Here is a 12,478-nt window from a genome sequence, read left to right on the forward strand (position 1 = left end):
GTCATACCTGGTGTAATCCTTCAGCCAGTGGCAACTTTCCAGGATTTCCCATGGAAAACATCTTCCTTCTTAACAAAGCAGTTTGGAGACAACTGACCTCTCCCGCTTTCCCAGCCATAGGCCCAACATACAAGTTTAGGATGTCAGTGGAAAAATTCCATACATGTCAAACAACTTTATAACGAGATGATATAGCCCATTGGAAGTGACCGCTAAAGAAGAGTTTCCACTGTAAGCCTTTGTTTTGAACAGGGTCATGACAACAGGATTGATGTTGAACTTTCTCTGAGTAAGGGCAACCTTCTTTTCTATCAAAAGTTTAGGCACAAACTATCCCTGAACAGCAGATTCTGTGCTGCCTTTATGGGTAAAGATGGCTCCATGGTTCTCTCCAGAAGCAGAGCAAGGAAACACCGTGCAATGTTCTTCTTTGGGAGAGTTTACAAGGGGGTACCTTGATTACAAATAACCACTCCTCTTTGGGCAGACTCCTGAATACTATCCCTATATGCTCGCTTGCCTGCACACAATCCAGCAATAAACCAGTAGTTACATAGTTGTGTATTTTAGAGACGTGAATCACGTTAACAGCATGGTTTGATTAACACTCTAGGATAACGGCTTTACATGGAAAAAAAATGACATTTGTTGGTAGGCAACTCATGTGGTCAAATATCCACTCTTGGAAGAAGATTAATGCATTACCATTCATGGCTCCCATTAGCAATACGTAGTTTCCTATTCGTGCATATAAGCAAGGAGCATTGCTCATACTCTTCGTATATGACAAACCATTTTTTTTCTGGTTTTGTCACCGCTACTGCAGTGGGATGCCCCAGGCATGGGAATCTGCACTCTTCATCATTCAAGGACTACCTTTGCTCAATTTTTGTTTCCTTCAGTGCCCCCTGCCTTTAAAAGCTAAAGACTTTCTTAATGCCTTCCCTCCCACGGGGAGAGTCGCGCACAGAGTTTCCCCCGAGGCTGCTCTGTCTATGTGTCTGCTGCACAACGGCAGGGCTGGCACCTTCTGCCACAGACCAAGGGGGTCACGTCCATGACGTCCTCCTGCAGGGTCCTGGGGTTCTGAGCAAAGCTTCGCTTTCTTTATACATCAGCACAAGGAGGTACCATCATCATTCTGCGCCACCTGCCTGTATTACCTGCACCAGCCTGACAGACAGATCTCCAGCATCAAAAAATACTACAAGCTGTCACTTGTCATTTACATTTTATTAGCATAAAAACCCTACGCATATTTACCCACAGCACAGGAAGGACATGGAGCTGTTGGAATGGGGCCAGAGGAGGCCACGGAGATGCTGCGAAGGCTGGAGCCCCTCTGCTGGGAGGACAGGCTGAGAGAGTTGGGGGGGTTCAGCCTGAAGAAGAGAAGGTCCCAGGGAGACCTTAGAGCCCCTTCCAGTCCCTAAAGGGGCTCCAGGAGAGATGGGGAGGGACTCTGGATCAGGGAGGGGAGCCATAGGATGAGGGGGAAGGGTTTGACACTGAAAGAGGGGAGATTGAGATGAGATCTCAGGAAGAAATTCTTTGCTGTGAGGGTGGTGAGAGCCTGGCCCAGGTTGCCCAGAGAAGCTGTGGCTGCCCCATCCCTGGAGGGGTTCAAGGCCAGGTTGGATGGGGCTTGGAGCAACCTGGTCTGGTGGGAAGTGTCCCTGCCCATGGCAGGGGGTTGGAACCGGATGGGCTTTAAAGATGCCTTCCAACTCAAACCATTCTATGATTCTAATGTAATTACTATCAATTTCCTGTTGTACCGTATTGTGTTCTGCCCACAAACACACATGGAAGTTTATCCCATAAAATATGTCTCCTGCGTTGTGCCCGATTCTTGCTAAAACCAACAGAATTGGTGTTACTCATCCAATTCACACCAGCCTCTTCTCTTTCCCTCCCTACAAAATCTGACTGAGCCTCGCTCCAGCGGTACCCCAAAAGAGGGAAAAAATAAATGCAGAAAATTAATTTGTCTGTTTAGCAGGACAGACACATATAGAGCCAACACAGTCTCAAGAGCTGTATTTCAAGCAGCTCAAAACTCTGCCCTGTACATACGAGGTCCCTGAGGTTTTATTCCCATCAACTGTCCTATAATTTCCCAATTCTGGCACTTTGGATGGACTGACAAATGTATAGACCAAGGGAAAGTCTCTGCTAAATCACTGAGCAGAAGCAATAGCCCAGCTGAAGTACACATATGCATGTCAAATACAACTTTCCTGTCATTTCTCAGTCTTGGTTTTGTTGGGCTTTTTTTAGCACTCATTCTTAAACGCGTGGAAGAGATGGAGAAAAATCCCAGCTGGGAGTCTGGTAAACTGTAATTGCAATTTTAGAGAAGACACCTGTAGTGAGTTGTGTAATAGCAGCTCAAATCTCCTAAGGGTAACAAAAAAAAACCCCCTATGTTACAAGGCTGGGAGGGAGTGGCTGCTAAATCCATCCCTGCCATCTATTTATGCTCATTTACACACGCACTCACACTGACACAGCACTCGTACACACACTACACACTGCACCTCGACTTTGAATCCTGGTCAGAAATAATTACATATTTCTCCTAACGTCAGAAGGAAAGAACTCCAGGTACAAAGCCCAGCTGTTACACAGCCATTTTGTGCGCTGAATAAATGAGGCTGATCCTTTTTCTCCCTCCTCCTTTTGCTTTTGCTCTCCTCATTGCTTGCTCCTCCTGCTCCCAGAGGAGAGCCAGGGCTGGGCTGAGCATCGCAGGTCCTGCCCCAACCGCGCGGCACAGTCTCCTGCCACACAGCATCCTCACACATCCCAGCACCCAGGCCGGCATCCCGGACAGCATTTCCAGGGAAAAACACGGGGATTCTCTAAACCATGATGTGAGAGTGCCTTTCTGCCCCAGCAGAGTGCCAGAAGCCCAACGCAACCAATGCTATTTTTTACAGGGACCATTTTGCGGGGCCATCTGAGAGCCAGGCGGCATCTGAACAGCAAATTAAATATACATGACATAGCATGTGAAAATTATCTCCCTACTATTACACTTTAAATTTAAAATAAAAAGAACAGGTTTGAAATTACTATTCTGCTCATTTTTTTAAATAAATGCACTTGTCTCTAGTGTATAAGTATATACAGTAGGCATAGATGTTACGTTTAGCTATGTACAGCTGACTACACAATGCTTCTTTTAACACTGGTTTCTCTTAATACATGTAAGCACAGCAGCACAGTCTGAATTACAGTAACTAAAACTCGCAGTGGAAATTAAATTTCATAAAACATTTAAAACCTTAAATGAACATAAACCTGAAAGTACTATAAAAACTGAAATATCCTCTATCGTGAGGTTTATGTTTAGCAACAAATTAGAGTAACTTTTGTTTAGCACTGAAAAAAGCTTTCTTCACCTAAACAAACAACAAGAATAAGATTAAGCAAAACATGTTTTGGCTCCTCTGATGTGCAGGCATATTCCAATTTCCTTTCCACAATGATTTTTATGCAAATCAATGCTGCACAATCTCCTGACCTCTTTTACCATCATACTGGGACAATGACAGTTCAATAATTGGACTGGCATATATCTAGGATGTTTGATTTTAAATTAAAAAGTTAGCGCAGGACAATTGAAATGAAAAGACTGTGACTTTCTGTTCATTCCAGACTGATCAAGTATCAACATTTCACGCCAAACAGAGTAAAGCAAACAAAGTGGTTGGGGCTGTTAGTCCCCCCGTCCCCGTATGCACATACTGCACCCCCCCACACCTCAGTTGTTAATTCCTAACAACGACGCTTTCATCCAGAACAAGGATAATGAGAAAAGCCCAAGCAGGGCTCCTTGGGGAACTCTTACGCTAAAAGTTACCTAAGGACTAAATCCCACTTGTGCCTCCCGCACGGGATGAAGATGAGCAGAGCATCCAACACCCCTGCCTGATTTAAAATCCAAATACGCAAACAGCATTAGGGAATCCAGACAGGCTATTCTGCTTGGCTGACGACAGATGCGGGAATAATAATAATAATAATAATAATAATAATAATAATAATAATAATAATTATTATTATTATTATTATTATTATTATTATTATTATTATTATTATTATTTTTAAAAGCTGGTCTAATTAAAGTTTTGACTTTGAACCAGCAGAGGAGTGGACACCTCGCTTCGGGAAAGCAGTGCCTGACCCCAGCTGAAGGGCAGGGGCTGCAGGGTGTCTGCAGCTCCCGCGGAGGATGCTGCCAGGACCAAGCAGCTGAGCGTGAACATTCCTGGCCCTACGTGACCCAGGGACGGACTATAAATCCATCCTATAAAATATAGTAAAGGCCCCGTTTGTTCTTCCACTCTTTCAATATGCGATGTTATACATTTGTGATTATCTCATTTTATTGGGCTCTTTAGAAAGCTGTTTATGATCATTTGTGGACAAAACAAAGGCTCATTGTAAACTCTTTTTTTAAATAAGTTGGAAGGTCAATATGAAACAAAGGGCACCACTTTTTGGCCTGCTACATGCAAGCTACGCTCGTGTGTGTAATATTACAGTGCATTTCAGCACAGGGATAGAGTCCCAGCTAATTACAAAGCTAACATATAATGGTATTGCATTAGCAGCCCAAGAAATTCCTATTGAATTGCACACATCTGAAAACAGAAAGACGTGCTTGTGCTGAAACTTAATCATCTTGGCAAAAACTGTGAGGGCCAGATTCTCCGAAGATGTAAACCCAAAGCTCTGCTTTACGCTCCTCAGGATCTAATGCTTTGTTTATTCAGATAACCCCCACCAGATAAAACTGACCACTTGGATCGACTAATTTGCCCTATTATTTATGGTACCTACAGCTAAGGAACACAATTACTGCTCGGTGTGTGAGAAGGAACAAGAATACAGCACCTCTACACACACAGGACCTGGGAGAGACAACCGGCGGGCTCTGCCAGGTTAAAGATGTTAATGCTGTTGCATTCCACCCCAGGCGGAGAAGACAAGCCTTTTTTTAAGGACAGTTCTGCCTGAAATGCTTTTTTATGGGTTCAAAGTAAAATATTAGGGTAAAAAAAAATGAATACAGCTTTGTTTGTTTCTTCAGTCCTGGTTAGCAATAGACATAAGGGTATTCTGTTTTGGAGCCCATATGGAAAGATCATCAACACTTTCTGCTTCTGGGTCCTTTGCCAAAATACCATATCCCACATGCCTTTTACCTTAAAACATAAAAGAAAAGGTGTTGTTCTGGTCAAATAAAGAAATAATTTTTACTAGCATACGTCTAATGTTAAAGCTGCCTAAATCCTGCCAAAGACATTAAAACACCATCTGCAAAACAGATTTTCATTAAATTGATCAGTTTAAAGTTAAGCAGCAAGGCAGATGATGCTTTTGAGCTAACCTTTCACCTTTAACCTTCTCAAACTGAAATCAGGTCACTCCTTTTGGGTAATATCTTTGCTGCTCGGGAACACGAGAGGTAAAGTGATCTGTCCAAATTGAACTGACAATCAGAGCATTAATAGTGTTAGCGATCAATATTTTGTCAATAAAGGGAAAACCAGGGTAGTTTTCACACAGCTGAGTATTAGCCTGCTAACTGCTGCCTGTCACTCTCCCTCGGCTCCTAAATACCTGCACGCATGGCACAGAGTGCAGTAAATACCCAGTATAAAAGTAATGGCTATTCAAGCTGCTATCAGCTAATTGAATCATAGTTTTGGATAGACAAACTTCAAATACTTATTTGTGATTAGAAACTGATCATGTCACTCAGTTACTTGGCTACTTGGTTGAACTTCTTCTCAGCCACTCCGGCTTTCTTTGCAAAAAGGGCCACCCTGTATTTTTTTATTTATTAAAAGTATTTGGAAACTATTTTATGAGTGCAGGACACGATATTTGTGGTCCCCTGAATCCGAAGCTATTTGAATAAGCTACAAAATGGCCTCCTTAAGAGCCGTTCCAGCTATATGTACTTTATATCCACCGAGATGGATTCTCGTCCTGCCTGAGCCTCCCAAATCCCTAGAAGTTGGACGCCTCCTCCTGCAGAATGGAAATCTGCTCTGTGGCCATAGAGGCTTTCTCTCTTTACAGAATCACAGAATTATATAGGGCTGGAAGGGAAAGGACTTCTGGAAATCATCCAGTCCAACCCCCTGCCACAGCAGGGTCACCCAGAGCAGGTCCCACAGGAACGTGTCCAGGTGGGTTTGAATGTCTCCAGAGAAGGAGACTCCACCACCTCCCTGGGCAGCCTCTTCCAGGGCTCTGACACCCTCACAGCAAAGAAGTTCCTCCTCATGTTCAGATGGAACTTCCTATGTTCAGCTTTGTGCCTCCTACCTCTTGTCCTGTCCCTGGGCACCACTGAAAAAAGACTGGCCCCATCCTCCTGACACTCACCCTTGAAGTATTTATAGGCGTTGATCAGATCCCTCCTCAGCCTTCTCTTCTCCAGACTAAACAGACCCGAGTCCCTCAGCCTTTCCTCCTAAGAGAGATGCTCCAGGCCCCTCATCATCTTTGTGGTCCTCTGCTGTACCCTCTCCAGCAGTTCCCTGTCCTTCTGGAACTGTGGAGCCCAGAACTTGTCCCAGTGCTCCAGATGGGGCCTCACCAGGGCAAAGAAGAGGGGCAGGATGACCTCCCTTGACCTGCTGGTCACACTCTTCTGAATGCACCCCAGGAGACCATCGGCCTCCTTGGCCACAAGGGCACATTTCTGGCTCATGGTCATCCTGTTGTCCACAACATTGACTTTTTTAATGGCCATTTACTTGTGGAGTCACCGAACGCTTCCTGACAGATGCTGTGAAGGACTCGCAACTCTTCTCTGGTTTAATTTGCCAATTTTGAGCCCCGCAATTCCAAAGGTAAGTCTTTGGGAAACTCATTACGCCAGGCTGGGTTCACTCAGGGCAAGGCCATCTTTGTCCTGGTTCCCAGCAGCCACACTACCAATGCTGAATTCCTCCTTCTGTAAGGAGCAATCAGGCCATTTCTTTTTTAAATACCTTAGAAAACAGCTAAAGGTTTCACTTTGCCACATTTAGAATCCAACTCTAAAAGTGACATTTCAGTACGGCCTAAAATTATACAGCTTCAGAAGAGAAGCTCTGATGTTCACCGTCGCTTTAAAAGCTACAGTTATGAAAAGACATTCTTTTATTCCATCCATAGTTAAGCACAGGAAGAGAAATCAAGCTGTTACGGCAACATTTATAAAAAGAAAATTCACAAAACAATAACATTTAAACAAATAAAAGTGACTAAAGAAAAAACTTTGAGGTACTTGACAAACCAAAGGAACAAAGTCACAGATTCTTTTGCTGTGCTTTCAGATGGTTTTAGTATTAAAGTTTTTATTGCCAAACTATATTCACAGCACCTTAATTTTAAAAGAGTTAGAGAAGCTGCTTGAATATAAACACAATTCATGAATATTCGATAACGCTCCCAAGGCATATATCTATTATTCATACAAATTAATGTTCTTTTTTTCCTTAGGTGCTCTAAAAGTTTGTCTGATGTATCAAGAGAAAAAAAAGTTTACAACTCTCTTGGTGTCAACAGCTTCACCAAGACCTGACAAAACTATCAAGTCTGCTAGCAGATAACTTTACAGACTTTCAAAATCTCATTTATTTCCGCCTTGAGGCCTGAATGTACACCCACAATGAAAATTAAAGTTTTCTGGGTGACGTACCGAGGCATTACACTCTGTTATAAAGCACACACATCTGGAACGTTTCGGTATTTGGGACACATTGTAGCACTGCCAACCCCAAATCTTAAAAAATAATAATACTAATACCCCAATTGATATTTTAAGTAAGTCTGTCCTCTCCTTCAAATTAGCCTCAAAATGAGATTATATAAAAATAGTGAGTGCACGTGTACATGCGCTCTGCGTTCTGAGAGCTGGTTAAGCCTAGTGGGGTTCATGTTTCCAAGCTTCTCTAAGAAGTCACGAGGGACAGAAACTTTTTAAAAAAGCTGAGATTCTCACCAGGAATCCTAGGGACAAGCCTTTGAAAATACACATATCAGCAGACTTGTAGCTCCCTGGTTACCAGCAGTATACTTCCACTTGTCCTTCTGTGGGACACAAAGTTTTGAGGGTGTCTAAGAGATCATGCATTGGAGAAGGACTGGGATGTCTTTCACCCAAACTGATGCGGAGATCAGACCATCGAGTCCAACCATCAACCCAACACTGACAAAACCCATCACTAAACCATGTCTCTAAGCACTATGTCTGCCCGGCTTTTAAATACCTCCAGGGATGGTGGTGAGGGCTAAGAGCTGGGACTCACTCCCTTCATATGCTAAATCAAATATTTTGCAGGACATGCTGAAAACCCAGACATATTTGACGAACGTTTCTCTAGAGATTGGGTTGAGTGAAGAGACAGCGCTGTTTTGAGTAGATAGTTTGTACCTTGCAACTCCATAGCTACACCTATAGCTTTATTTAAAAAATAAGCAACTGGCATCTTCTTTTCAACAGTCTCCATAGCTTTTTCAGTGGAGCCATCTGAGAGAAGCTCTCTGCCTCCCCATCACCCATTCTGGGACACGGTTTGCAGCAGCATCTCTGAACAGCGGCGTTATAAAACAGACCATTGAAATAACCCAAGCTAACGCTTCCAAAAAGAGATGGGGAGCAACTAGGTTTAACCTGGGTCATTTCAAAGCCCTGACTCAGAGCGTGGCTCTGCAATCAGCGCAACTGGAGGAAGCAAGGAACCGCGTCGCGGATGACGGGGAGCAGGAACCTCTGAAGGCAGTTTTGCTGCCGAGGCAGGAACTGTCTCACTCTACTCTCCGCTCTTTTGGCACTTTTCAAAATGGGACTTTGTATCTTTAAAAAAAAAAAACAAAAAACACCACAACAAACAAGAACAAAACCCTCACCTCCCTAGAGTTAAGGAAAAATGCAATTTAAATAAAATAAAAGATTAAATTAGCCAAGCGGCCAGCATGGTGGGACAATACAATAGACCTTGTCTTATGTTATTGCCATTTTTGTCCAGAACAGATCCACCAAGGTGACAACTATCGGGTTATAAAATTAAAATCCATGTTACTGCCTGGGCACCCTGTGTTAACTCGGAACAACTATTTGAACATGGCTGAGCATCAGCAAAACGTTATTTCTTGCTTAAACTAGAGGCCTGCTGAGGCTTTTCCATATTTGTTCCGTGTGTACACATTTTCAACCTGATGAGAAAACCCGCATAGTTGCTGTAATCAGCAGATGACTCCCGATAGTTTAGTTATCACAGATTTCTAGTATAAATCAATAGATAACACTTGCAAAATGGATTTTCTAATCATATTTAGAGCTTGTTACAGTGACTAATGGTTTGCAATATTTCCTGAATTTTTATATCCCCTAGACAAAAGAAGTTTTTAATAAGTTACAAAGTTATTCATCTTGGAAATGAATGTGTTATGTTTTGTACTGAACCAAGACAATCAAGCCAATCCAGTAAACACACTGCAGAAAATAAGTTACCCCATAATTAGGGTTTGGAAAAAGTCATGACAAGTTGTGTAATAAATGGTATTCATCACTCCCACATATTCATTATATCCACATAGTTTTTTCCAGTAAAGATAAAAATACAGTTGCCATTCTACTAACATATTTATCTACACCACACCCTTTTATGTTTGTGAAAAATCATTATTGGCTTGGAAAAGAAGGGCAGACAAAAGGATGACAGTGCTCACTTTTGAATATTCTTGGTAATAATGTGGCATATTGCACGTGCTCACTGAAAATACCCGTGTAAAATAACCTGGCTGTGGCAGACTATTGTTGCAAACGGACGCGTACGCCAGAAAGTGATCTCCTTCCCTACACACCATATGGAAAAATCATCATTTTCCATATTCTCTGTCAAGCTTCTGATCAAAATGCGACGGACAAAGTCTGAGAAGATTACGAAAGATGTAAAACTCCTCTTGTCATTTTTTATGAGAGAACTTTTTTTTTTTTTTAGAAAGAACTTCCATTTCCTGTGTTCACAGTAAGCGCATCCTAAAGGGGCCCTCGGGTGAATCAGGATGAACCCTGAGGAGCCTGCATGGGTTTTGCTCGATTATAGGCGTGTTTCAGTAAACATTTACCCTGCTGATTAATCAAAGTCTGGCTCGATTAGCACCGAAGCAGTTAATTTCCTCGTTCTACTTGGCGCCGACCGCAATTGCTGTCACTGCCTTACCTTGTACAGTTTCAGGGCTGCCTCGTGCCTGTGGTTGGTCGTGTGTAAGCGCAATTTATCCACGCTGTTGGTGTAGTAGTCACAGGCGTTGCACTTGAGGTGAACGGGGTTGCCGATGGCAATGCACTTCAGCCTCCACTCGTTAGTTTTGCCCCCTTCTTTGATGTGGGCCACCAGCTGGTACTTCTGCATGTGCTTGTCAGTCTTGCAGTGGAGCTGGAAGTTGGCCTTGAGCTGCGTGTTGTAGTTGCAGAGCTTGCACTGGTAGATGTCTCCAATCACAGCCCTCCACTCCTCCTCGGGCAGCGAGCGCTCGCCGCTCACGTGCAGGCTGAGGGCCTCCAGGCTGTCGGAGGTGAACTTGTTGCAAACGGCACACTGGAAGAGCTTCAGCGCCGGGTCGCTGATGTAAGGTGACAGCTCTCCTGCAGTAAGGAGGGACAGGTCATCACCCATTAGCTGACCACTGGCAAGCCGGATTTCGGGCGGCAGCTCATTATTTACTACAGGAGAAGAACAACAACAAAAAAAAAAAAAAACAAAAACAAAAATTAAAAGGGAAAGTAGAGACCAGCAAGCATAGCACACACAAAGGAATCCGTAAAATAAAGCCTTGACAAGGAGTTTGCTTTCTCTAGAGCTTAAACTATAAAAAGCTGTAATAGGATTGAATCAGGATCAATTACAATCATCCCTTTCAACTTCTAAATTCCCTCATCAGATAGCTTTAATTACTCCTACTGGGCATGATGTCATTCTGGAATTTGTATTTTCAAAGGCATGAAAGTTGATCAATAAAATAACAAAACAGCAATGCTTTTGTAACTTAAAAGCCTAGATTAACTTACACAGCACTAATTGTAGTTTTGCTATATCCTTTAAATGATGCTGGAGGTAGGTCAATATATATATATCTACAATATAGTAATTAGGATAAGCATATCTATACTAATTTAGCTACTTTTGATACCAGATCTCAGTATTCCTAATTTTAAAATACACAAAGCGAACAAGATTGGGACAATTGAGGTACGTCAAAAAGGCAACGTTAGAACCAGACAAAGTTTGAGAACTCTTTTTAGTACAAATCTGTACCATTAGGTACCGGATTGACAGTACACGGCTCACACACGAGCATTTGAGTCCAATTTGCCCCCTCTTATGTTTGGAATACAGACAATTTGCTAACTATAAAGGGCCATTGTCAGGTAAGAACGAAAAGATCGCATTCCTGGCTGAAAACGTTGACCTATTCAGATAATTAAAAACTGCAGAAAACAGAGCTGCCTTTATCTGTTCTAGTTTGTTAATTTGATAGCACCTCGTTACATAATCAATTAATTTCATTCTCTGCCCACGGACCCTGCAGACAGGGGTGGAGGAGAGGAAAAGTGGGTTGCAAGGATGCAGGCACGGTCAGGGGGCTGGAGCAGAGCCCCCCAGGGCAGGTGGAGCTCCTTCACTGCCTTCTGCTTGAACTTGCAACGCTCCTGCCATCCCTGCAGCTATCACCTCGCAAATTACCACCTGGGTCACCCCAGTCCCAGGCACAAATACAGGTTGGGTGGAGAATGGCTGGAGAGCAGCCCTGAGGAGAAGGACTTGGGGGTGCTCGTGGATGAGGAGCTCAACATGAGCTGGCAGCCCAGAAAGCCAACCGCATCCTGGGCTGCATCCCCAGCAGGGTGACCAGCAGGGTGAGGGGTTCTGCCCCTCTGCTCCGCTCTGGGGAAACCTCCCCCCCAGTGCTGCCTCCAGCTCTGGGGCCACCAACATCAGAAAGACATGGACCTGTTGGAGCGGGGTCAGAGGAGGCCACGGAGATGCTGGGAGGGCTGGAGCCCCTCTGCTGTGAGGACAGGCTGAGAGAGTTGGGGGGGTTCAGCCTGGAGAAGAGAAAGCTCCAGGGAGACCTTAGAGCCCATTCCAGTCCCTAAAGGGGCTCCAGGAGAGATGGGGAGGGACTCTGGATCAAGGAGGGGAGCCATAGGATGAGGGGGAATGGCTTTAAACTGAAAGAGGGGAGACTGAGATGAGATCTGGGGAAGAACTTCTTTGCTGTGAGGGTGGTAAGAGCCTGGCCCAGGTTGCCCAGAGAAGCTGTGGCTGCCCCATCCCTGGAGGGGTTCAAGGCCAGGTTGGATGGGGCTTGGAGCAACCTGGTCTGGTGGGAGGTGTCCCTGCCCATGGCAGGGGGTGGGACTGGATGGTCTTTAAGGTCCCTTCCAACCCAAACCATT

The 12,478-nt window shown here is 44.0% G+C and overlaps 1 protein-coding gene across 1 annotated transcript in view; it reads right to left on the bottom strand.

Moving 5' to 3' along the window:
- Positions 1 to 12,478, bottom strand: part of ZFHX4 (zinc finger homeobox 4) — a 133,553-nt gene that overhangs the window by 118,372 nt on the left and 2,703 nt on the right. The window contains exon 2 of the mRNA XM_074146429.1: positions 10,239 to 10,741. Within this exon, the coding sequence (XP_074002530.1) occupies positions 10,239 to 10,741 (503 nt within the window). The remainder of the gene's footprint in view (positions 1 to 10,238; positions 10,742 to 12,478) is intronic.

The sequence above is a fragment of the Numenius arquata genome, chromosome 4 (assembly GCF_964106895.1).
Source record: "Numenius arquata chromosome 4, bNumArq3.hap1.1, whole genome shotgun sequence".
Classification (NCBI taxonomy): Eukaryota; Metazoa; Chordata; class Aves; order Charadriiformes; family Scolopacidae; genus Numenius; species Numenius arquata.